Below are 26,764 nucleotides of genomic sequence, written 5' to 3' on the forward strand. Positions count from 1 at the left end.
AGGAACATACAGGGAAGGTGCATGTTGGTGAACCTGGAATTTCTGAAGAAGTTGTGAGAATAAAAGAAACAGTGGGCATGGCTGTGTATGGGTCTGGTGGGAGGGGCTGAACCCAGACTTTTCTGGAAATTCTGGACGCATTGTGTGGTCCACGGGCTGGGAAGTTGGGTTCAGCCCAGCTCCCAGCTCAGACTTCCCGTGCCAGCTAGTGCCTGAGGTCAGCTGGGAGTGGAGGGCAGTGGAAATGGCTCCCTCGCTCCCCAGGAGCTGCGCTGAGGAAGCGAGGTGAGGCAGCCCTGACCTGAACGGTGGAGTGTCTCCACGAGGAAGAGGACGGACAGAGGGAAGCTAGGAGCTGTGAGGAAGGCGTTTCCTCCCACAGGAGGGCCTCAGGCTGTGCCAAAGGGAGGCAGTGCCCATGATTTACGAGGCACCTTCTGCTCTTGGAATGTTCTGGAATGATTGCCTTTGGAGATTACGTACTGAGGAACCGTGTGAAAGAATTCTTTCCAAGTGTCTTATATCTAAGTCTTGTATCTGAAACTTTGGAGAAGTTAAAACATAGAGGAATCAGCTCCCCATGCCCCCAAAATCTCGAGCTAGTTAAGGAGCCAATGGTTGTTAGTGGTTTTAAGGTTAAGAACGGGGTGTTATTCGCTGTTGAATCCCAAGGAGGTTGGGCACATAGACTGGCCAGAGGGCTGCTCGCCATGAGCGAAGCAGTGGGATCCTGGCTTTGGACCCACCTGTACAGGGGTCAGGAAGGGTCACCTGCTGGGAATGTAAACTTTGAGGACGGGGTGTCTGGAAGTGTGAGAGATGGTAGCGGGCTGCGCTGCGTGACCTGCTTCTTCCCTTGACACACAGACGTCATCAGTGAAGTCACTAAATTCACAAGATACTTAGAGTTGGTGGATTATTGTTTTTTCCAACACAGGGCCGAACTGAGAAGGGAGGCCCCAGGGACCCAGAAGTGGTGTCACACCCAGATGCGGAATTTTCATTTATGACCTGATCCTCATAGTAACTATAAATAAAGGATAAGTCTTTAAGTACTCCTTTATTAGATACTTATTATGTGCCAATAACTATGGCAAACTCTTCTACGGATTACCTTATGTGACCCCCATGACATCCTCGCGAGATCCATGTTCATCTCTTAATTTCACAGACTAAGGCACGGAGTTCAGTGACTTCACATCACGGGGACCTTGGGCTGGAACCCAGCCCCCCATCTAACTGCGGTTTCCCTGCTCTTAGCCAGCTGTTTGTCTTTTCCAAAGCACAATGGTTTTTCAGTTTATTTGGCTTGAAGAACACGGGTATAACAAAGTGCAGAACTTCTTTCCCGGTGTGGGAACACCCAGGCCACCTACCTGCCTTTCTGTTGTCTGCTGGACACACAGCGCGTATGGACTGAATGTCTGTCGCTCAGAATTCCTATGTTGATGCCTTAGCCCGAGTGAGGTGTATCTGGAGGGGAGCCTCTGAGAGCTGATTAGTCCAGGTGAGGTCGTGAGGGTGGAGCCTCGCGGTGGGATTCGTGCCTAATCAGAGGAGGAGATGGGGGGGGAGCTTCCGCTCTCTGCCGAGTGAGGACACAGCCCCCAGGTGGCCGTCTGCAGGCCAGGGAGGGTCCTCCCAGGAACTGAGAGTATCAGCCCCTTGACCTTACACTTCCCAGGCTCCAGATGGCTGAGAAATACCGTTCAGTTGTGTGAGCCACTCAGTCGGTGGTATTTTGTTACAGCAGCCGAGCTGACTAACCATATACCGATTTGCCTTAGGAAAACAGTTTTACTGTTTTTGAAAAAAAAATATTGTAAAAAATTCAATGAAAACACACAATAAGGAAAAATTATTCCAAATTCCACTACTCAGAGAGAATCACCGAAATGAATCTGCCGAAGATTCTTGCGGGCAACCCTCTAGGCTTCTGGACATGGGTATCGATTTGTACAAAATCCGGCACAAATAGCCTCAAACTTACATGATATTCTCTAGTTTGCTATGTACACAGCATGCTGGTTTCCTAAGGCCGCTGTAACAAACAGCCACACCCTGGGTGGCTGCGACGGAAATGTGTGCCCCATGGTTCTGGGCTCGGAAGTCAGGGGTCCTTCTGGAGGCTTCGAGGCAGAAACTTTTCTCCCTTTTTGTGGTTCTTGAGAATCTTTGGTGTCCCTTGGCTTACAGATCCGTCACTGCAGTCTCTGTCCCCATCTTCACGTGGCGCTTTCCCTGTGTCTGTACCCAAATTTCCCTCTTCTTACACAACCACCAGTCACTGGATTAGGACCCTCCTTAAAACAGCACGACATGACCGCATATCAACTTGATTGCACCTGCTAAGGCCCTATTTCTAATAATGTCACCCTCACAGGTACCAGGTAAACGTGAATTTGGTGGGGCCACCACCCATCTCAGTACACATGGATATATGTTTATGTAAATAAATGTAGAGACCCATTATTATTTTTCAGCACACTATAATATTTTGGTGTGGCTAGATATCGTAATTTTCTCACTCCAGTCTAGGTTGTTTTATTTTTCTTTTTGGCTGTTTTCAGCATCTGCTTGATATACACCCTACACATAGATTTTATACTTGTACAGTTCTTCTCAGAGAAATACCATTAATAGGGGTGGTGAGGTAAAGGGCGTGCACGCTTATGATCTTGGCATCTCCTGACGGGTCCTCAGGGGGACGGTCCCAGCGAGGGGTGCGAGCAACGCCAGGCCGCTCCTCTCGCACACCGAGTGTGGTGGTCCCTGGAGGATTTCCAGAGCCTCACTGGTAGCTCATTTCAAGACACAGAATTATATGCCTGTATCTGACATACAATGGGCATTTAATAAGTGTTTATTGAATGAATATGGGTATTTACAAAACCCAAAAATTTCCAGGGAAAAATAAAAACTTTCTTGATTGCTGCATTGGGTAGAGCAATGTCCCTGCATGTCCCACAGTGATTTTTCTCGGGAACCAAATGCATGGGAGGGTGGAGAGCAGATGCTGGTGGTGGCTGGGGGTGGGGTGCTGTCCTGGCCCTCTTGGGGTGGTGGGGCCAGCCCCCCGAGGGGGCAGCATGGCATCCAGGCTGGACTGGGTGGCAGTCCCTCCGTCTGTGCAGGAGCCAGTCCCAGGGCACCCAGGTTACAGGACCAGGGGAATCCATTTGGTAAACAAAGGCCAGTCTCCTTCTGCCTTCCAGAGGCGGGTGGAGGAGTGTGCCTGGGTTTGTGGGCAGAGGAGGAGGGCCCCTGGGAGCCTGGGAAGACGGCGGGTGACTCCAGAAGGCAAGGAAGCCTCGCATGGACGGTCACTTGGGAAGCCGACTGGCAGAAGGGAAGGGACAGTGAGCCACGGGGCAGGACAGGAACCAGAGCGTGTGGCTGGGCGCTCTTGGCCAATAAGGTCAAGGCTGTACTCAGGTGTGGGGGTGCCTGTACCCTACTGTGCCAAAGGTGGTCCCGAGGGACCTGGAAAGGAGGAGCACGTGGCTGAATGATTCACGGACTCACACGTCCTTTGGACGCCCGCCGGGTATCAGGCACCGGGCTCAGGAGGCACCGACGGACCCAGAGCCCTCCTGGAGCTCATCCTCACCCCAGCTGCTCATCGCTGAGAAAAACTGCTCATAAACTGTGATCTCAGAGAAAATACAAAGTGTCATGTGGGCCAGGGGACGGGGAGCGGGCTTGATCCAGTGTGGGGACGTTGAGGGAGGTGAATGGGACAGGCTGGATGAAGGAGCGGGGGTCACACAGAGAAGAGGGGTTTAAGTGAGGGAACCCAAGCAGAGGGAACATCAAGGGCAGTAAAACCACTGTGCCGGGAAGTCAGACCCGAGCATCTTAGGGCAAAACGTTGAACAGCATTATTTACCGGAGAGGAGATGAGACTGTTACAAGTAGACAGTTCTGACCTCTGACTGGCCCTTAACCTCAGTGTTTATCATTTTGAGGGGAGATGCGTTAAAATTTCCAGAAGCCCAGCTTAACAACTCCCTTTGGGAACAGAGACCCACCTGTAACCTGGGGCCTCTTCCCTGAGACCAGACCGGCTAGTCGAAAATCATTTTATTCTGTTAGGGACAGAAAACTACTCATGACACGTCACACGAGGGCGCAGTTGCCCAACTATGGAATCAAACTTCCAAGAGAGGTCGGGAGAGACTTTGTCCGCCCAAACTCTTCTGAATGACAAATTACGATGAGTGTGAGAAATGGTCCAACGTGATTATATTAAAGTTGCCGACATCTGCTGAGCGGGGTGCTTGGAAGAATTTGAGCCCATTCTTGGTGCTAACTTCCAAGACGCTTTATCCACTATTCCTGCTGTTGGGACCCCAATTAGAGCTTCAGCTTAGGTGTGCAGGGCCACCAGGCCAGAATGTTTTCAGAATATTTTCTTATTTTTATGATCCCAGAAACAGTTGCATGCTCATTACAGAAAAGAATCTCATGCTTATGCAGAAAGCCTGATGTTTATCACCTACATATATGTGGATTATATGTCTAGATTATACAAAATAGATTATACAAGATATGATTATATATATTATATATTGTGTTCTGTCACATATGCATTTCAGTATACAAATCAATGTACACACTATACACATTTATGAACTATGTTGTTTTTTCCTATGAATACACATTTTTGCAAAACGGACGGCTTACATTGTAAACGGTCTGGTACTGGCTTTGTGCTTCTGGGTCGTTTAGGTCACCCCACGGGGTCACTATCTCACCCTGAGGCAGAATGATACCTTCACAGATAATTAACTCCCCAAATGGACTTTTCTTTGTATCACATGGAGCCCTGATAGTACGCATTTACTGCCATGACTATTTGCAAATTATGTATTGAAGATGCGCTTCATTTTCCAGGTTCCTACTTGGAACCTTCTAGTCTAACAGGAGAATCGGGGGTCCCGAGTTTTGGCTCCTGCTCTGACAGCACTCGTTGCCTGACTGTTGCTGTTTCTCTTCCCATGGCTGAGTCTTTGTTTTCCTATTTGCAAAGTGAAATATCCCTTGAACTTTAAACGTGTAATTCTTGCAAACACAAAACTACCCGGTTAAGCCACTCTTGAGGTCAGTGTTTTCGGAACAATAAGCAGTATCGTGCCCCTAGTGGTTCCCGTGTCCTAGGCGTTGTGTCAAGGGTGTTACACGCATCATCTCACGTGTCACAACAACTGTATGAGGTGGCGTCACTAGCTCCTCATTTTACAGATGGAGAAACTGAGTCATAGAGTAGTTGTGACCTTGCCTGAGGGTCCCAACCTGTGAGTGGTTAGTTCTGGGATTTGAACAGAACGCCTGACTCCAGTGAGCCTGGGTCTTTAATCACAGAGCTAGCCATAGAATGCAGACATTTTCCAATCTTTCGTAGTGGCCAGGCCCAAATGGAGGGATGTGTAGAAGGAGGCCTGAGTTCTCTTCTCCTGGTGGGTTTTAGTTCTGGCCCTGAGGCTAGTGTGGGTACTTCCCACAACCATTCTGGGCTTCCGTTTCCTTGTCTGTAAAGTGAAGTGACGCCCTATCTTTTACCATCAGATTAAAGGAACTGGAAAAGCTGACAGTTTGGGGAAATGTGTTTTTGTGTTGATATTCTCTGTGCACATTTACCCCGTATCTTTGAGAATTTCCTGGAACCGGTCTGTTTCTTAACTTTATCCTATTGTACTATGTTTGAATGACTGCACCACTTTCAGAACACTCTTATAGTGACTGGCTTTTAGATCCCAAGAGAAGGGGGGAAACTGAACTAAGTAGTTGCTGAGACCAATTGCAAAGTGTGTGCATGTGTGTGTGTGTGGCAGGGGCTTCCTCCATGCGTAACACCAAGCAATTCTCAGACCCCAGTGGGGTATCCGAGAGTTCAACTCGATTCTGACACTATCTGCCCAGGCCGAGGCCTCCGTCCTACACCCTGCCCCCACCCCACTCCAGACCCCAGCCAGCCCCCAGCTGTTACCTGTGCTCCTGACCGGCAGCGGCAGTCTGGAGGGTCCCACGACCTCCCTCGTAGGTTGCATTAATTTGCTAGAGGGGCTCACAGACTCAGGAAACACTTTCTTACGTTTACCAGTTTATTAAAGGATGTGGCAAGGGACCCCGATGGACAGCCAGATGCAGGGATGCATAAGGTGAGCCCCGGACATGGCATCTCCTGTGCCTGGAGCCTGGGGCCCGCCCGGCTCAGTGGCTCCCAGAAGGGTTCTGCTTCCCCAAGCCTGGAAGTTCTCTGAAAAAGGAGGGAAAGGGAGAAAGAACCAGCAAGATCGCCTCTTGGACTGGTACGGAGGCTTCATTACACAGTCTGACTGACCAAGTCATCGGCTGTTCAACCTCCAGCCCCCAGGGTGGGGGGTGGGACTGAAAGTTCCCACCTGTTCATCACAGGGTTGGTTCTCTGCGGCCAGCCCCAGCCCACCTCACCTTTATGGCTCTCAACATTTTCAGGAACTGTGGATGAAGACCAAGTATATCTGAGAAACAGCCAGATGGCCAAATATATATTTCCTTTAAATCATTATATGATTATCCTTCTTGCATCCTAAACCTTGCCCTCAATGTATGAAATGCTTCCATTTCTATCTTTCTGAGGCCACAAGGGCTGCAGCTTTCTTTTGACCAGGAAGACCAGACAAGGGTCAGAGGCAACACACGAGTGGTCCCACGAGCGGGCACAGGTGAGGGCTGGACGCAGAAAGGCCCCGGACCTCAAGGCAGGTGACGTGGATTCTGACCTCTGCTCCCCCTCCCGGCAAGGTCGTGACACTCAGAGCCGAGTCCCTCAGCCTTGACTCCTTGCCTGGAAAATAGGGCAAATGCTGGCTCAGTGGTTCTCTAACTGCACCGTGTAGACTCCGGGGCCTCCAGCCGGGCAAGGGGGAGCTTTGGCGCTCACCACCGGGGTCAGCCGGAAGACCACCCTGTCGTCTGTTTGATTCGGGCATCTGAGTTCTGCCCTGCGTTTGTTGACCTGTGTCCCCTTCTCAGGATCCCTGCCTCTCCATTCCCCCCGCACCACACTGGGCCTCTGTCCCCAGGCTGTCTCCTGACTGCCCTTCCTGCCCCCACCTGCCTGGAATCTGTGCCACAGTCTGTGGTCCCAGCACCCTTCCCAAAGGGCTGCTTTGCCTCGGTCAGTTTCCTCTTGAGAAAGTCCCAGAGGTTTCCCCCACCTTATGGAAGAGAATCCACAGTCCCCACCGTGGGACCACAGGCCCTCGGGCATGTCCCTCCCAGTCTCCCTCGTTGCCCAGCGTTCCTCTCTGGCACCTTAGATACTGGTTTCTTGCATCCGTGCCTCATCAACACCCTCTGTCTGCAAAGTGCTGCCTCAATTCCTTAATCTGCTTGTCCAAATCCTACCCGCTTTTCACGTTGCTGTGTCCGTGGAGCCTCATAAAATCTCTGAGTTGTTGTTCTTAAAACATTGGTCTTACAAGATGATTCTTTAAAAAAAAAGAACTGCAAGGAAGTAAGTTGGAATTAGCTTGGGCCGCGCCGTGTGTTAGCGTCTTCCTGGGGGTTAGAGCGTGCGCCTTATGTCCGCGGCTCTGAGAAGGCCTGCAGCGAGGACACCTGCCCACCCAGCGTTTCTTAGACAGAGTGACCACAGAACCCCTCCGCCCTCCACGTCTGTTAACACACTGCAAAGTATTGTGGGACTTTGTCCTGGAGACTCACCTGTGAAGTTATTCTTAACTTACCTTTATCGATGCCTTTATCGATGAAGACATGGAGACTCAGAGACACAGTGCTCGCATGAGCTGAGCCAAAGCAGCTTCAATCCCTGTTTTTTCCTTGCTAGACTGTGGTGACTTAGAGTACAGGTCATCCAACAAGGACCCTGAGAGTTATTTTCAGAGCCTTGGACGTCACTTGCCTCTATAAACTCTCATGTCTCTTTCCTAATATCTGAACTTTGTCCTACTTCTCTTTTCTAAAAATGATTGTGTCCAAGGATTTTTGTTGGCGTTTCTTTTCCTGCCACATGTTTCACAAGTGAGTAACAAAAGGCCCTGATTTAATTTTTCCAAGAGTCTCATCAAATCATGAAAAAAATAAGTAGCAGATACATTTTCCAGGATACGCCTGCTTTACATCAAAACCAATAACTATGAAGAGGAAGGAGTGGTGGCCTGGTTCCAAGGTGATACTCACCGCTGAGGACGGCATAAATTACATGGTGGCCGGCAATGTGTGTGTGTGTATTTCTGCTTTAATCTTAGCTTTGAGGGTTTTAATGTATAAAATAAACATTTATCATTTTTCAAAAATAAAAGTAAAAATTAGTAAATTTTTGAAGAAATATTTTGCATATATGTTTACCATTTTATTATTATCGCTTGGCTTTTAAGTCCACCTCTTGTAAGTTATGAGATCATTCTCTGTGTTACTCTCTTTCTCATATTAAGAGTCATTTGCCTGGTCAGGGGCCTCTGTGCATGTTCATGGCTATACCCCAAAAAGTGACATCAGGGGGCTGCACACTGTTGGGGACCAGATCTCGCTGAACTAATCTGGCTAAGGTCACTAAGCAGACACTTAAGCCAAACAAGCAAACAACAATAATGGCAACAGGCACTGGGAAATAAATATATGGAGTTGCTACAATGTTATCTGAAAAGTCTAGTGTTCAACAAAACATTATGAGACCCGCAAAGAAACAGGAATATGTGACTCACACACAGGGAGAAAAACAGGATTTGAGAGGGCCCAAATGTTGCACTTGGTGGACAAAGACTTTGGAGCAATTATCAGTGCGTTCAGAGAACTAAAGGAAACCATGATGGAGGAATTTAAGGAAGGTATAATAACAATGTCTTATCAAATATAGAATATCTATCAAGAAATGATGAAAAAAAAAGAACCAAGTACAAATTCTGGAGCCGAAAAGGATCATGACTAAAATGGAAAATGCACTAGACATGTGAAGTGATAGGTCATAAGAAGAAATAAGCAAATTTGAAGATAAATCAATAGAAACTATGCAATCTGAAAAACAGAAAAATGAATACAACCTTAGAGAAATGTAGGACATAATGATTACACCCACGTACACATAAGGAGGGTCCCAGAAAAAAAGGAGATATAGAAAGGGGCAGAAAATAATAGTCAAAGAAGTAATGGCAAAGTCTGATTTAAAAACCCCATTAATCTACACATTCAAGAAGCTTGGCAAATTCCAAGTATGACAAATGCAATGAACTGTCACCCAGAGCATATTCAAATGATGACAAAGACAATGAGAACATCTTGACAGCAGGAAGAGGCCTGACAGGACAGTAGACATCGCAGGGAATCACAAAAAGATTGACAGCTCTTTGTCATTGGAAATAAGGAAGGTGAGAAGGCAGGAGTACGGCGTGGTTAAAGTGTTCAAAGAAAAAAACCTGTAACCAGGAACCTGACATCCAGTCAACCACCTTTCAAAAGTGGCAGTGAAATAAACCGTAAGCAAAAGCTGAGAGAACATGTTGCTCGCAGACCTGCCTTACAAGAAATAACAAAGAAAGTTCTTCAAGTTAAAAGCAGGTAACACCAGGCAGTAATTTATATCCACATGAAAAAAAGAGCACCAGGAAAGATAATGATGCATGAAATTATAAAATTACAGAGTTGCATATTTTTTTCTCCTGACTTATCTAAAAAGCAATTTTATAAAACAATACATATGCCATTGTATTGTTGGGCCTAGAACATGCTGAAATGTAATATACTGATAATAACAACAAAAGGAAGTAGGTGAGAGGAAAGCAGTATTGGTGTCAGGACTTATTAAATAACCAAATCACCAGAACCATATTAGATCATGTGGAGACCAAAATTGCCTTATCATATCCCTGATTTTACAGGGACACAGAAACACTTAAAGGGAAAAGCTGGACTTTGAAGTCAGAAAATGTGGGCAAATCTTTGCTTTGAGAAACGTTTAGCAGCTTGAACTTGGGGTATGTTGCTAGCTTCTTTGAGTCTCTGTTTTGTGACGGAGCAGCTGCATTTAGTGTTATATAGTATCTGACTTACCTTTGTCCCATTTATCCTGGAATGTGGTGATGCACTGACAAGGCCAGTGGATTTGCCAATGGGTGAGAATGTTCCTGTTTGTGTCCCCCACGGCAGCTTGCCAGCTCAAATCCTGCCAGGCCCAGATCCAAAGCCGCCCTTTCCTCCGTTACCTCCCAAGGGTCTCCCAGATCGCATTCTCTCACCCCCCCAAGGCAGAACTGAATCTTTCCGGTACAGCAGGCACAGCCTCAACTGCACTTAATTCCATTCTTGCTGTCACGAGTTATCTTCCCTTTCAGACGGGGCGTGCTGAGGGGAGGCAGGGTCCCCGTGCCTTTCATTTCTGTCCTGTCTCAGCAGGCACTAAACGAAGGAGAATTCCTGACCCCATCAGAGCAGCTCCAGGTAGTCCTATAGTAACTGCTTACCTCTCCTCCTTATAAAATATTTTGTCTTAAAAATGTTGCCTCCAGCACATTCCCGCTTTATCAGGAGTTCTTTTAAATCACAGACTTAGAGATTGGGGAGGGAGGAGGAAGCTGCGAAGTCTGTGAAAGTCTGGGCTGCCGGAAACATACAAACCGGACTGTGCTGCCGTGATCTGCTTCTTGCCCTTGAGGCGCCGAGGCTCCGAGCGGCGCGCCCTTCCGCCTCTCTTCTGCGTTGCTGGGTCTCCAAGCGCCCACCCTGGGGATGCATTCGTCCACGATCGCGGGGAAATCGCTGCGGGTTATGAAAACAGGCTGCAGCCAAGCCCCGCTTGCATGTAAATGCTCCTCTCTGCTGCCTCAGCAAGAAAAGGACGCTCTCCTTTCAGAGCATTTTCCGTTTAGAACCTGAAAAGAAAAGGAAAGGTAAATGTTAAATTTCTCCCCGGGGAGCATTTGGCACCCCAGACGTCCGCTGCTTGGAGTCGCCCCGCCCCCAGCGTCCCGCGCGCCCCGCCCCCAGCACGTGCCGCCTCTCATTGGCCGGCGGGTCCCAGCCCTCACCAATCGCACGCGCCCCAGTCGTCATGGCGACGGCCGGCGCGTCGGGCCGCGGGGACCAGACAGGACCAGAGCGGGGACCATGGCGGGGAACCGGTACGGCCCGGGCGTCCGGATGGGCCACTGGAACGAGGACGTCTACCTGGAGGAGGTACGCGGGCCTCCCCGACCACCCCGCCCCGCACGCGCCCAGCATCCCGAAATCCCCTCGGGACGCGGGGGAATCGCACCTGCGGCCCGGCAGCCCCGGCCTCACGCCCTCCCACCCTTTCCGCGGGTCCCTCGGCCCCTGACTCCGGGCCTCCACTCCCCAGCCCCCGCGCCCCGTGCGTCCCGCTGGCGTTGCCGCCCAGTGAGGAGGCACCTGGCAGAAACACTATGTTCAGGTAGGAAACACCTAAGCAGGAACTGCCCCACGACTCCCTCCTGCTGAGTGTCCCCGTGTCCCGTCACTGACCTTATACTCCGGCCTTGATCTCTCCTGTGGTGGTCCGACGAGGCCCTCGACCACCTGTGTGTGCATGTACTTGGGGGGGGGGAAGGGCTTCCAGTGTCGCCGTCACACCACCAGGGGACCTCAGCTGGGGGCACATGGCCACCCAAGGGCACTCACAGGGGTCCCTTGCTGGAGGAATTACAGGTACGTTTCTCTTTTGTGCCTTTCTCATTTTTCCAAATATTCTACCATGAAATAAAAGCATTACGGTAAGGCTAAAAGGTTTTCCACTTTTCCCATGATGCCCACATTTGTTTTTCTGTCGTCAAATTTTGCTTTTTCGACTTGACATCCTTCTGAACCAATGGTTGCCAGTAGGTGTATTATTCAGCGCTGTCGCTGACCCTTTGGGTTTCCTTCTTTTTTCTCTTTAATCAGGAGCTCATGAAAGACTTCCTAGAGAAGAGAGATAAGGGCCAGCTTCTCATACAGAGGAGCAGAAGACTGAAGGAGAATCTTCTGAGACAGGTAGTTCTAAATTCAAGCACTGCTTTCAAAATTCTATGGAATTAAGTGTGACCACATGTTAAGCAAGCAAAACTTCCACAAGTGAGTTATCGTTTGGAAAAATCCAAGTTTTTCTCGTTAGATCAGAGAACCACAATGTTTAAGACTCCTTAAGTATTTTAGAAACAAGGCAAGCATGCTCTCAATTATGCTTACCTGCATTTTCCAAATTAAGCAACAGATTAATACATGAATAAGTAAAATGCCCCTTCATTGGCGCTCAATAAATTCTTAATGGATTTGAATAAATTATTAATGGAGCCAACCCCTGTGATTTTTCATCAGCTTTGTTTTGCTTCTTTTGGAATTACTGGGGGTTTTGCTTTGGCAAAGTGGGAGGAGCTCTGTGGTAAGACAAGGAAGAAAACTAAGAACTTGAGGGGATGCAGGACTTGATGCCTCTCCTATTGAAATGGGTCCCATACTGAGAGGGAAAGAAGGGTCTGGCAGTGGCCTCCGTGCCCGCCATTCAGGATTTGCACGGTTTACCTGAAACACTCCTATTTAAATTGCAGATGCAGCTTTCCGTATCCCAAGATGGGTACATTCACTTTGGCGACAAAGTGATGCTGGTGAATCCCGACCATCCTGAGGTAGAAACTGACCTGCTTCTGCGTGGGGACCTGAGCCTATGTGTGACTCCAGATGAGATCAAAGCCCTTCTAAGCGATGAATTAGAGGGGCCCTGTGGCCTGAGCATGGCTCCAGCCAAGATCCCACTGGGCAGAAACACTTTTGTCATTTTGAGGTAGAGATGCTTCAATTTTCAGCTCACTTGTGTCATAAAGATGTCCTCACTTGCAGCCGCAGGAGGCCTTGGGGCTGGAGCAGGTCTGGCTGCAGGCTTGGGTCACACCAGCATCCTCTGTGATTCTCATGTTGCTCTCCTACCTTGAGGACTATTGTCAAGGGGCCGTTATGATCCTCTTTCCTTAAACATCAGGATAATTGCTAATTCGTATTCAACTAAGAATGTTTAATTCAAGGGTATTGGATCCAGCGAACTAAATTCATATTCTGCCCAGAAGCTGGGCTTTCCTAATAACATCTCAGCATGCTCTGAGCTAATGTGAGCACTTTTATTGCTCTTGGTGTTGTTATTTTCACATTAAAATAGATAGTTCAATGCAAGGTGGAATTACATGGGATTGCTATCTTAAAATTAATTGTCCACTAAAAATGTACTTGATGAGATTTTGAAAATGAGCAATTAAATTCTTTGAGCAATTAAATTCTTAGAGAACAGGACACATAATTGCAATGAAACAATGTTGCTTTCAATTTGTTAACTAAATATTTGATAGTAGTATTTCTATTACAAGAAAATAGCCAATCCTTTAAGTCTTTAATTTAGATTTCTTTTGACTACAGATAATTTACATTAAGACAACTAAAAGTTGACACAACTTGTGTTTCCTAAAGGATTGGGACGGAAAGCTGTGTCAAGTGTCTGCAAATGTTTAGAAAGAAACTTGATGCAGGTGCCTTCTTGTAGAATAGCTTGATGTGCTCGGTCCCCACTAGGCTCACAGAGTAGGGACTGTGTTGTGGCTCCTGGGGAGAGTAGGCCGTAGGGAGCCACTGGATTTGAAGGCTGAAAGAAAAGACGTTTTGTTTAGTTACTTAATTCAGTTATGGGGCATGAACCCACGATCAAGGAAATCGATTTTAAACAAAATATTGAAGCGTAGAGTGAATCTAACACAGACAGTCTACATTATACTTATTCTTCCTGACAGTGTAGACAGAGATGCTGATGGTCAAGTCCTTCGATTCGGGCAGAACTTCCGCCTTGGGATAACAGGAGGCTTTGAGGACAAAATGGTGAGTCGCCAGGCGGTACATGTACTTGGAAGCAGCCGTTTTTTCCAGGTAGGCTAGCGGCTGCTGTTGAAGTGGACAGAGAGCTCTCCGTCCTGGCTTCAGTATGTTTTCAGCCTGCACCTCTTCACAGGCACTTTGGAGCCAGTTCTTACCTTCTAACTTTGCAAGTTATGAAAATACACCCTTAAATGCTAGAGTAAGGAAGAAAAACCTTTTGGTAAGATAGCTGGCAAAAAGAAAAAAAGTGACACCCCCTCCACCACATAAATAAATTATTGGATTAATTAATAATCACCTGACAGCTGGCTAATGTCATCAGTGCCAGCAAGGTATATTATCAGATAACTTTTCCTTTACTTTTTATTACCAAACTTCTGTCTAATATGGGAGAAGGATAATATGACAGTCATTTCAGCTTCCAAGGACGACAATTTTATCTCTTCTCAAAATCCCATCCCTCTTATTTTTTTCCCTTGTATCTGGAATAACAAGCACTTCTGGGGTATTCATAAAAAGTCCAGTGATCATGGCATTTGAGATTCGTGCCCGATATATTATTATTTCTCTTCACATTAATGACAAAGAGCTTGTGGTCTGGCATAGCTATTCTTGGCCACCTGAAGTCCTGATTTCCTGTCGCTCTGAAAGACACATCTCCCCATTCCCTGGGGCTGAAGCAATACCACATCCGGGACCCACCTCTCCTTCTCACCCACATCTGGCCCATCACCCAGGCCCATGGTGCTCCCTCCACGATGCACGCTTTACTGTCTTTCATTCCCAGTGCCAGGGCCTCACTCCATGCCCCCACGGTTTGACTCCTCTGGTCCATTCTGACACTTCAGAGCATAGTAGACTGGGGACTGCCAGACTGATCCTTCAAAGTGGTCACCTCCCATCCCCACTGAGAAGTCACTAGTGGCTCCCCTTAGGCCTCTGAATGAAGGGCTGCTGTTTGCTGTGGCATTTAAGGCCCTCTTTAACGTGCCCACACTTCTTGCATTTGACCCCCTGGTACCACGCCGCCGCCTCCTTGGAGCCCTTCCTGAGCTGCTGGGAGAGCTGGTGTCCCCACCTGGGCCCTCCTTCAGCTTTTCGCCCCTCTGCTGACAGGTGCTTCCGCTTCTGTACGCAGCCATCCCTCCTGCCGGTCAGAAAGCTTCCTGGAGATAGCAGCGCATTCCTGCCTTCTCCATAATGAGATGCTTTGCATGTGGAAACCTGTCAAAATATGCAGAAATGGCTCCGAGGTTTGGGGTAGAGGTGGATCATTAAAGGGTCAAAAAGCAGCTACCAATTCGGACTTCTTGGCAGGGTGGGGTACTTGGCAGGGTTCCGGGCAGCCAGGTAGTGAGGTGCCTGAATGGGTCCAAGTGCGGCACCTTCCCGAGGGGCGTAGGGCCCCTGTGGAGGCTCACAAATGGTTGCCAGCTGCGATGGCGTTGCTTCGGGAGCACATTGCTTCATGCAACAAGTTTCACGCAACAGTATTTATAATCAGTACAATTTTGATCCAGTCCCTGTGCCCTGAAAAAGCAGAAGATGGGAGTGGGGGTGGGAATGAGAACCGAGAGGGAGTTTGGTGTTCGGAGGGGGGAAGGGTGGCCTGAGGTGGTGGGTGGCGGCCCTGCATTCCCAGATGGCCTCTCCAAGCCGGGGGGCACCGAGCACTCATACTCAGGAAGGGCAGGGTTGTGAGCACACCTGTGCGGTTGGCACCTCATTCCCCAGCGTTCTGAATAGTGTCCTGTGGTTCACCCGCTTGCTGCTGTTTTCAGTTATATTTATCAAGCGACCACAGGACCCTCCTGAAGTCGTCTAAGAGGTCCCGGCTCCAGGAAGTGTACCTGACAGATGAGATCTCCTACCTGAACTGCTGGCAGGCTGCCTACCTGGACCCGCAGCTGCGCCTGGAATACGAGGGCTTCCCTGTTCCGGTGAGCCGGGCCCGGGAGGACCCCCGCTGTTCCTGGGCGCGACTTACCGCCTGCAAAGTGGGGCTTGTCAGGGCCTTCTGTGTATTTCTCTCTCCTTTTCACTCACATCTCAAGCTCGGAAGGCACTCCTTGGTCTGTGGCAGCATCCTGCCGTGGAGTTCCCAACTGTGGCTCACGTTCGAATCATCTAGAGAGCATTACAGAACTGGGAGGCCAGGCCCTGCCCCCGGGCTGGCTGAGAACCAGCGCGTGGAGACTGGGCCGGGCAGGGCACGCTTCTTCCAGGCCTCTGCCACGTCCTCATTTCCAAAGACACGGGGCATTCTGGGGAAGTGAAGGGGCCAGCAGGGCAGCCACACAGGCGAATGAGGAGGTCCTGCAGGCCAGCACCCTCTCGTTCTCACCAAGGGGCTTTTTCTCAGGGGCCCAGTCCCTGCAGGACTGGAGCCCGAGGCCTGATCCTGGCGGGAAGGCAGGTGGGGGCGCAGGGCTGTTGGGAGGGCCAGAGGCTGGGCTGCTTGCTCATGGGGCAGCCTGCAGACGGGGAGGGAGTAAAGCCCCTGGGGTGGGGGACTTACAGCAGGGAGAGCTCGGGGCAGGCCAGGCTGAGTCTGCCCAACCCAATGGGCTTCTCTCCCGAGCTCTGGGGGCTCTGCAGGCCCCGGGTGGCTCTCCCAGCACAGGAGGCCACACCGGCTCACAAGCACCATGCTCGGCATGCTTCTTCTCCTCAGCTGGCCTTTGCCAGGCTTTGCTCTAATTTCCATGATTAAAGTGTCAGTGCCTCAGTTCCTTCTCCATGAAATGGGGTGATGGTAACATCTACTCGTGCGTTTTTGCGAGGAGTAGGTGGTCAGGACACTTATGGGCCTTCCCAGCAGTGCGGCTGGCTGGCCTACACGCAGGCAGCCCCCAGGTGTACACCGTGGAGGCGGTGGGGCTGGTTGGAGTGGGTGAGGAGCGGTGGCAGAACACCAGCCCCTCTCACTGTCACCAACCCAGGCCAGAGCCTGAGGCGGGTCCCCAAGCCTCCTCACGCTCTGCCGCACATCTGCAAGTCAGGAACCTCATATCTGTCTGGGCTGCCTGGCCGTGTTGGTGTCCTCTGGCCAGGGACCATCCGGAGCACCTGTGGTTGAACATATCACCCCGTGGGGAAGCGTGAGGGGCATGCCACAGGAGGGTGCCAGGAAGGGGGCGCTGCTCCTGATGCATGCTGTCGGGAGCCGGCAGTTCTGCGATGGGGCATGTCAGCTCACACTGTCATTTGGGGGAGCAGTGGCCGCCGCTCACAAGAGCTGGGCGGTGGGTCTGTGGTGTCCTGCAGCTGCACACGCTCGTGTTCTGTGCTCTGACATGGTCCCAGAGGGGTTTTGTTTTCCCCTTGCTGCATCACGGTCATAGGGTGGCCGATATGGGCATCCTGAGAGATGGATTCTGTCCCAGGAGAGCACCCAGCCCTGCCCTGAGCGCCATGCCAAATGCGGACGTGATGGCCGCTCCTTCCTTACGCGCACAGCTTCAGCTTACACGGCAGGATACTGGAATGATGTGCGCCTCTTCCAGTTACAAGCGTAGTATGTGTTCACTTAGAAAAGCTGGAGGAGTACGGCGGCCATCACCAGTAGGTCTGTCTGTCCTTCAGGAAAGCCAGCCGCTGCTGGTATCAGCTCCACCCTTTCCCATGCATATGGTTTTTATTTACTTTTTACAAAGTGGAATGTCACGAATATCACTGTTTTACACTTAAAAGTACTACTGATCACATCTCATGTTGTCAGAGATTTCAGGTGACTGTAGAGTGTGTCCTGTCCTGTGTGTATCCACAGTAGTGATCTAGTCAGTCTGTTGTGGTTTGGCTTCTGTCTATATATAGTAAATTTAAATGAGTACATAATACATTTCCAAATGTTTGCTTTCAGAAAACCAGAGACCTTATTTCAGTAGGGAAATAATGTGCTCTCTTTATCTTTAAGGCAAATGCCAAAGTCCTTGTCATTCACTGCGGCACGAACCGGGGCCTGGCGGCCCACCGGCACCTTCTCTTAGGGTATGTGTCCTGGGGCTCAGCAAAATGCCAGGAATGGGGGTGGTGGCTGTGCCTATTAGCAAAGGAGCTCGATTTAAAGAGTGTCCACACACACCAAAGGTCCTTTGATGAAAAATACTGTCACATTGAACTTTGATGGTGTGAAAAATCCCACTAGCACCTGCTCCATTTTACAACTTCTTCTCCACAAGTGGGTTTTAGCTGTAATGGGGTCCTACCCACCTCATCCCTGACCACACATGGGAAACTTCTGGCAAGCATGTACTTCAGAGAGCCGTAGGGGTGTAAATGGCTGAGGCAGGTGATTCTGAGGCGAGCGAACAGCTTACAGAGAGCTGGTGTCCCATCCTCCGCGTTACTTCTTTCCTGTCCCAGGACCTACTTTGGAAAAGAGGCTGAGGTCGTTGCTCACACACACCTGGATTCACACAGAGCCGAAAAGGCCAGGAACCACTGGATGCTCGTGACTGGGAATCCTAGGAAAGACTCATCCACCCTGTTGGACCTGCCCAAGCCTCCAGCCCAGGACACCCAGGCCCTGGAGCGGGCAGCGGACCCGGGGTGCAGTAACCCACCGTAAAACGGAGCTTTATGGGGGATCAACAATCTTGGTCAGGCCTCAAGCTATTTTTAAGTACGGCACAGAGCTTTCTGAATACTACATTGAAACAGAGGCTATTAAATTAGTCGTGGGGGTCTAGGACACAGAAAAAACCTAGCTCTGGGGAATAGTTCCTAACGAGTGTTTGAAGGTGACAGGTGATATTCCTCCGTTGATTGTGGATCCTCTACTTAGACACTGGGGGGCAGCAGCTTCTGCAAGGATGATGGATGAGGTGTGACGTTTTTAAGCTATGTCTATGCCTGTGCAATAAAACTATGCTGAATCTTTGCCAGCTTCTTCCCCTGACTGTACAATGTACTAAGAAACACACAGTGTGTAGCTGTGAGCTGTGGCCTTACCTTGGAGTTAAACGTTTTCCCCTTGTATTTTCGTTTCTACCTCTGGCTTGAGGGTGCGGGTGGGAAGGGTGTCAGTATCTCTACCTGACCAGTCACATTATTTCATAATGATTTTTGAGCCACAGAACCTCTTTATTTCTACCTTAGCTTTGAAACTGGCACATTAGTTGTTCCATGTGATCAGGAAATTTCTGAAAAATAAACGTGTCCTTCCATGTGTTTGTCCAGCTCTGCAGTTCTTCGTCGGGCCCCTGTGATGTGTAAGGTGTTTTCCCCCACCTGTAGGTAAAGGTGAGCTCAAAGGCTGGCTCACCTATGAGTTACCAAGGGGCAGAAAGTAAACCGCAGGTGAGGTACGTGCATCTTAAATAGATGCAGCTTCAAGCCAGCGTGGACGCACCCTCTCAGGGAGCAGGTGCAGCAGGAGGGCAGCAGTTCCTGACCTCGGCTGGGCCTGGGGCGCACCTGGAGAACTTCAGCAGTTGCAGATGCCTGGGCCCCAGCTGGGGAGTCCTGATTTCGTGGTCAGTGGCACAGCCTGGGTATCGGCTAGCACCTCTTCAGACGGCTTCAGCGTGCAGCCCAGGTCGAGACTCACTGAGTTAGGAGGTGGGGAAGGGAGCAGGGGTTCCTTGAGGGGGCCAGGGAGGGCTTTCCTCAGTGGGTCTCCACCTGGCTGCACTTGAGAATCACCGAAGAACATGGAACAAGCCCAATGCTCAGGCTGCACCCAGACCAGGAAATCAGAAATTCTGGGCGGGGCCCACCTCCAGAGAGGCACAGGTACTTAACTGATTTGCAGTGGAGCTGGGGTATCAGTATAAAGACTTGCTGATTTATTTTAATGTGTAGCCTGGGTGGAGAAGGACGGACTCCCAGTGGGCAGAGTCAGGTCTGCCTGTGTGTCTCCTAAGGGCAAAACCAGGGCCATGGGTAGGTAGGTGGGCTCCCCCCCGGGAAGGACGTTGTGGATCGAATGAGTTCCGGTGCCCAGGATTCTCCCCTGGCCCTGGCTGACTAGCTCACTGCACACCTGCGGGCAATGCATGGCTGTTGACTCTGTATAAAGAGCTCCACCCAGTGCTCTGGGCAACACAGTGGCAGGGCTGCAGGGCTGCAGGAGAGCAGAGCAGAGGCTGGAGTGGTGGCAGCGCCGAGGACAGAGGCCCAGAGGATGGCTGTGCGGGACGACTCTGCGGGCAGAGAGGCCCAGAGGCAGAGACCGGCTTGCTGCCTGCAGACTCGCTCCGAGTGGATGGGATTCTAGTGACTGACCTGCCACCTGGAAATAAAGTTGGGTATAACCACTTCACCCCAAGAACGTTTGGCTGTCAGTTTCTTTGGTTGCTTTGAATCCATAGCAAACTTGCCCGGGGCTGAACCCCACTGGCAAGACAGACGTCCTTCAACAGTCTGACCTGTCAAAGGTCCGGACCCCTTCTGTATTCCGGCTCCTGCCATCAGGCATTCACAGAAAGCTTCTGTTCCCTCCTGACCGAGCCGCCGAAGGGTCAGCCCCGGGAAGCCCGGCCCAGTGTGCCTGCTTGGAGCTCAGGACGCCAGACAGCACCTGCCACCTCGCTGACGGCGACGGTAAAGCACAGTCGTTCTACCTCAGAGACACCCACGTGGGGAAGAGGCTCCCTTCCATCTCGGAGTAGATGAGATCCAGCCAACGGCCAGAAAGTTAGCCCCGCTGTGCCGAGCACGCTGACAGATACGTCACCTGTGTGACCTTATCAGAGCTGCTGCCTCGCGTCTGCTGTGCACATCACAAAATCATACGGGGTTTTATGCTCAGTCACTCATTTGGTTCCCACTACTCTGTGGGGTCAGAGCAGATGTTGTTCATTGCTGTATCCCAATTTCTGGAAAAATATCGGTGCACTGAATGAAAGACTGAACACATGAGTGGATCCATGCTTTCTATAGAGGCGGCCATCAGCTTGTAGACGTTATGTCTCGTGCTCAAGGCCACACAGCTCGTAAATAGCAGAACCGGGGCAGGACGAGTGAGGTAAGACCTTCCTCTAAACCGATCTTCCCTGACCGGTCACTCTCCATTTTTTTGGTTCAGATAATTCTCTTTTATGGGGCCTGTGCACTGTGACATGTCTGGCAGCCTCTCTGGCCTCTGCCCACTAGGCGATTCAGCTCAACTAAAAATGTCTCTAGACGTTGCCCACTGTCCATGGGAGGAAAACTGCCCTCTGGGTGCTGCTGCCCCAGATCTCGTAGATCTTTTTTCTTTGCCATCTATAGAGCATTCCATAAAGGATTTGTTTCCTTTCTGTTTTTATTCTCTATAGAGTAATGCAACATAGAATATGCGGTCTCTAAGGTAGCTTCCAGGTATACCAATAATCTGCTGTTAACATCTGATCTTCTGATCTGGGCTGTGTGGACACCTAGGATTTTGTTCAGATTGGCCCCCTGGGACAGGGTTGCTGTGTGGACCTGTGTACAGTGCTGGGAGGCAGACAGGCGGGGTACACAGGCTGGCCCCCTGAGATGTGGAAAAAGTTCAGAATATGTATATTATTACTTCATCCTTTCAAATACGCTCGTATGCATGTGGTTTCTGCTGTTCAAAATGTGTTTAATGTACTTAATAAGCCTAAGTAAAAGTTATAAATGTAAGCATATATGAATGTGTGTGTGTCTAGCTAATGCTCAATCCCATGGAAAGGTGTACAGTGGCAGGCTGTGGAGGCCATTCTGTGTGCTGTGGGCAGTTGTCTACACAGAAAATGCCACCGAGTCACTGTTACGGCACAGGTGTGTCCTGAGCCATGGGCCAGAGGCTCCCTCTCTGCTCAGCTGAACACATGGCTCATTCCTGTGTGCCAGGGTAGTGGAGACAGCGAAAGACGAGGCTGAGACCCTGCAAATGGCGGAGGGGAGCGCGGTTGTGCACGGAGCACTCCAGGACCCCAGGAAGGACGGGGAGATCACTCGCAGGGCGCCTGGGGAAGGAAGCCTGCCCTCCAGTGAGCCTTGAGATAGAAAGGCCTGAGCCCTGGGGGAGCTGAGCTGCTCTCTGGTGGGTTTGGCCAGATGAATTATATTTTTCCGTTCGATCTCCTCACCAAAGGCAAAGATAGTAGAAACACTGTTTTTTCCATTAGTAAATTTGTGCAACGGCTCTTGATACCATCCAGAGCCCAGATGGGGGCAGGGGCCCACCAGAGGCCCCGGGAAGACCAAAGCAGGCTGGGCTGAGCCTGCCCCTGGAGGACAGCGATGCCAGGGGTCGCCCACCAGCCTCACGCCATCCAGCGCCCTGGAGGGGGGCCGCGGGGCCGAGACCTGGAGCCGCCCGGTGCCCCAGGAGACCCTGTTTCCCCCCCTCCCCCCGCGGCGGGTTTGGGCGTGGCACTTCCCAAAGTGGCCACAAGGTGTCAGTGTTAAAAACGCCAAGTCAACGTTTACAGTTGCTCAACGGTTGAACTTAATTTCAAAATACTAGGGAGTTTTCAGTTTTCAAATGTACGTTTTAAGAGGAGAAATCATAGGAGCGCGGTGGTCAGGGGTCAGCCCCTTATTTTTCCTGGGGAGACGGGTGTCAGGCTCAGGCAAACGCTGCTTCCAACGGCGCCCCTGGGGCTGCGCGTCCGCGTCCTGCCCCAGGTCTGCTGCCGCCCGGGCCCGGGGCTCCGGGTCTGTCTGCCCAGGAGGCGGCAGCGGGTGGCTGCGGGGTAGAGCCCACCGCTCTCCTTGCTGCTGCCCAGAACGGCCTCAGTTTCTCCCCAGGGCCGCTAACACCCCCTCGGAGCTGTGCGGAAGGTTCAGCAGCACAGAACGACGTGCGTGCGGCAGGCAGGAGGGGGCGGCGCTTCTGAGCCCCTGCGCTGGGGTTGAACCACCCGGCTGCGTGACCCCGGGTGCCCCTGCCCTCTCCGAGCCTCCCTAGGCTCATAGGGTAAAAAGGCGCTGACATACCAGCCGTCCACTGGGCTCGCTGTGCCGCAGCCCCTGGGCACCCACATCCTGCCCAGCGCTGGATTGGAGCTCGTGCTGATGGTCAGCACGGTGGGGGCATCTTGTGCCTCCCTGCTGCCCTCTAATTCCTGGCTCCCCCACGTGCCTCTGGGCTCCCCAAACGCAGGGCCTGCATGCTATACGTGCACAGTTTTATCGCTGTCCTCAATGTCCATACCTCCAAAAGTGACCTCCTTTTCCCCGCTGATTTTACCGGTGACTAAACGAGGCCAGGGAGGTGCAGTGACCCGCTTGGCACTGCTCATGAGCCGGCACATCCCCGTCACGGCGCCTGTCATTCTGAATTGTGTGCTTGCTTGTCTGTCTGCCAAGCTTGACCGTAAGCCCCCCGGGGACAGGGGAACTGATTCCCGGTTGTGTCCCCGTCCTCATCGTAGCCACATCCACGGAGCATTTTCTAGGGGCCAGGCTTCGTGCATCAGTCCGCGGAAGCCTCACATCTGGCCAGTGAGGGAAGCACCCCTGTTCCTGGAACTTGGCAGGACAGGAAGCAGACATGGAGAGGTTAACCTGTCCGGTGCTGACCCGCCGGCGGGGAGCCAGGCAGCTGATCCCCCTACAGCCCTCAGCCGCTAAGCAGTACTGCCTCTCAGCACGGTCTTCGATGTACGTCTGCGGGATCGCACGGAATCAGTACGATCAGAAATGGAGCGACGTTGGGGTGCATCATGGAGCCGCTGCGGGTGTGCATTCCGGTTCTGTGCTCACGGCTGCTTTAAATGTGCCATTCCAGGGGGATGGGGGTACCTGCCTGTAGGTATTGATGGAGGAAGAGGGAAGGTGTCGGGGGAACCTCTCAGCTCAGGGGCCACCCAGTCCTGGGCAGCAGGGAACAGGGGCAGGGCGCCGGAGGACTGGGTGCTGCCGCGGGCCCAGGGACAGACTGCAGGGAACTCCTCTCAGCAGAAGGTCGGCCCAGGTCCCAAGCACCCGCAGGCTGCCTGGGCTCCCCTGGAGGCTCTGTCGTCCCACCACACCCCCAAGTCCACATGCGCGGTGTGTGCAGTCTGCCTTGGGTACCAGTCCTGCTGATGAGTAGGTGCTCTTTGGAGCCCTGCACCCAGCAAGACTGGGGGGTGTCGGTCCCAGAGAGAGGGCGTGGGAGCTGCCCCCTGTATCCAGGAGGGGGCCGTGGGCCACGTTTTAGCCAGCTGGGTCCCAAGCCTTCCCTCCCTGATAGACCAAATTCCTGCAGCTTCTCCAGGCCCCTAGGGCGGCCAGGCTGCCTGGCACTAGGGTTGTGGACTCTGTCTGGTTGCTGAGTGCAACAGGCTGACCCACCCAGGGCTCCACCCCAGAATATGGCACCGTGCATCCCACGTGCTAACTCAGCACATGCAAGCCGCACACACAAACACCCTCCCTCCCTCTACCCCCACCGGCCTGGCAGAGGTGGCTGTCCCCAGCTGCTGGGCAAGAGGCCCCTCCTTCCCTCCCTGCAGTGTCTCTGTGCTGTGTTATTGTTGGCAGATATGAACAAGGTTGAACATCTGCCAGACATCTGCTCGTGGCTCTGAACGTGCTCCCAACAGGCGGGTGAAGGAGCGCCACCCTGGGGCGGAAGTACCAGGGCCTGTGAGCTGCCACCCCGGGGCGCTGCCTCATGGAGACGGTCCCTTTGGGGGCCTGGAAGGGTGGCGGGGAAGCCACTTGGCTCTCCACCCTGACCTTCCTCCCCGGAAGGGGCAATGCTATGGGCCAGGGACAGTCGACAGAAGAGAGGCCTGGTGGAGGTGGCTGGGGGGACTGCAGCCTCCCCGACTCCTAGGATGGACGTGGGAGGGGCCATGCCTCCGGCTGGGCTCCCAGGGCACTGGGCCCTGAGACAAAGATGTGACTGCAGCCTGTCTGGGAGCAGGCAGGGAAGGAGGAGGGCCAGTACGAGGTGCTCCCCTAAGCAGGTGGCGCTGCTTCAGAACCCAAGAGACAGGAGGGGCCTCAGTTACCCCGCCTGGGGGTGGGCCTGAGGGAGATCCCTTCTTCACCCCGTCTCCACCACTGATTGGGGGCTGCTCTGGCCACATCAGTCTCCTAGCTTCTCTGGCCTGCAGCCTGGATGGGGGAGAGAGAGCCCCAGCTGGCAGGCCCCAGGAGCTGGCAGTGGGAAGCCCCAGAGCGGAACTGGGCAGGACTGGACAGTTCCTGCTAGAGGGGATGGGAAGGTTGGAGGTTAAGGACAGCTGGGGCGTGGAGCATGCCGGTTCTCTCCTGCCCTCTGCCCTCTTCCCTGGGAGCTGCCCCCTCACCCCTTCCCACTCTTGCTCTTTCTGCCTTGTGCCTACCTCCCCTCATCCCTGACATTTCACAAGCACGTGGTGGAGCCATATAGGGGCTTCATCCTGTTCTATGGGGCCTGCGCCTTCCTGTCGCCGGGGGTGAAGATGCCGCTACTCCCCTTGAGGAAGGCATCCTTTGACCACTTATGCTGCTAAGCACTTGAACACAGTCTCAGCTGAGCGATTCACATGCGACTCCTCCATGTAACGATCAGCTTCGGGCCTCCACGGGAAGGTGGGCCTTCTCTCCCGGCCCAGCTCGGCTCTCTGCTGGCAGGAGGCCCCTGCTAGGTTTTCCTTCCCATCCTACCAGCTGCAGTTTCTGACCCTTTTGGGGCTGGAGCTTTGGAGAAGAGCAAGATCTGGGCATCGGGGAAGTCCTTTCCTGACAGGCGCTGCTGGGAGCCCTGCCTCTGGGTCCCCAGCCTGGGCAGATGGCCCAGGGGACTGTCCACCTTGAGGGTGCCAATGGGCCTGCCAATGGGTTTCTTCCCACTCGTTGCTCACTCTCAGCCCCTGGGCATCCCCGACACGTGGTTTATTCCTCCTGACGTCTGGCTCTTCTTCCAAGACAGATTCTGGATGGGACCTAAGGTGACCCCACATCCTCCCCCCGTTGTGGCCACACCTGACCCACAGGAACCATCACGGATTCTTTGAGTCCTCACAAATTCAAGGAGTGCAGGGCCATCCCAGTGCAGCCGCCTCTTCTTGCCACCAATGCAGCAAGCATCGCTTGGCCTCCTGGCCAGAGCTTGGCCCCTTCTCCCGAGCGTTCCCTCACTGCCCGTCCCCATCCTGGCTCCCAACAGTGCGTGAGCTCGAGGGTGAGGCTAGTCTGCCTGCCTACACCCTGCACAGATCTGGAGATGAGGCGCCACTGTCACTCACTAAAGTTTCTCTAGCCAGTGCCTGGCATTAGCTAATGCTCAGTGTGTGTTTGTTGAGCGACTGAATGACCCTGTCGGTTTGGTATGGCCCCAGTCTGACCCTGGAGGGAGCCTGGGGTGGGGTGGTGGAGCAGGCCCCTTGCATGAGGACCTTGGAGGAATCTTTTATTGAGGTTGATGGTTAGGGTCAGATCCCCTGCTGCGTTAGATGGATCATACTATAGACGGGGTGTGGGGGGCACGTAGGACCAAGCGGTGGGCCTGTCTGTGACCACAGGGCTTGTGAACGGCACCTTTACCTTCTCCTTTGTTTCAAATGAGCCACTGAAGGCCGACCTTGAGCATCGGGCTCAGATGCCCTTTGGCCTCCCTGACTTGTACACTCAGCTACTGGAACGACTGGCTTCTCTGGCTCCGGGCTTTCCTTTCTCACTCGGCACAGTGTTCGTTTGAAACATCGGGCAGCTTCTGCTTTTCCAAAAGCTGAGATTCCCTCCAGTCGTGTCCTCTTTGCTGCCTCATTATTGCCAAGATCTGCTCAGCCCCTCAGGCCTTCGGGTTCCCGGTCCCCAGGTCTGCAGGGAAGCTGATTTCGGGGGAGAAGCTTTGGAAAGAAGGCCGTTGAGCCGGCAGAGTGGTCCACAGCCAGGACTCGTCTTGCTTCCACCTCCGCAGGAAGCAGGTGGTCCCAAATGAAGCAAGATGGAACCCTCCATCACTGATAGCCGCATGGTGGGAAAATTGGGTCAAAACAGCTGTTTCAGTCAAATAGCTTCATATTGAGGTTGGTTCAAT

The 26,764-nt window shown here is 52.1% G+C and overlaps 1 protein-coding gene and 1 long non-coding RNA gene across 2 annotated transcripts; one reads left to right on the forward strand and one right to left on the reverse strand.

The window, feature by feature from the left end:
• Window positions 1–1,045: 1,045 nt before the first annotated feature.
• On the reverse strand, window positions 1,046–10,317 carry LOC140847253 (uncharacterized). Its single transcript, XR_012127069.1, has 2 exons — window positions 5,990–10,317; window positions 1,046–4,341 (listed from the first exon to the last, which is right to left on the reverse strand). It is a non-coding gene; the product is annotated as an uncharacterized lncRNA (long non-coding RNA).
• A 25-nt stretch (window positions 10,318–10,342) lies between these two features.
• On the forward strand, window positions 10,343–19,018 carry CFAP161 (cilia and flagella associated protein 161). Its single transcript, XM_017676020.3, has 7 exons — window positions 10,343–11,175; window positions 11,899–11,988; window positions 12,543–12,775; window positions 13,767–13,851; window positions 15,630–15,788; window positions 17,765–17,838; window positions 18,214–19,018. The coding sequence occupies exons 1-7, from the start codon at window positions 10,894–10,896 to the stop codon at window positions 18,416–18,418; spliced, it is 1,128 nt and encodes a 375-aa protein (XP_017531509.3). The 5' UTR covers window positions 10,343–10,893; the 3' UTR covers window positions 18,419–19,018.
• Window positions 19,019–26,764: the final 7,746 nt, after the last annotated feature.

Source organism: Manis javanica, chromosome 18, assembly GCF_040802235.1.
Source record: "Manis javanica isolate MJ-LG chromosome 18, MJ_LKY, whole genome shotgun sequence".
NCBI lineage: Eukaryota > Metazoa > Chordata > Mammalia > Pholidota > Manidae > Manis > Manis javanica.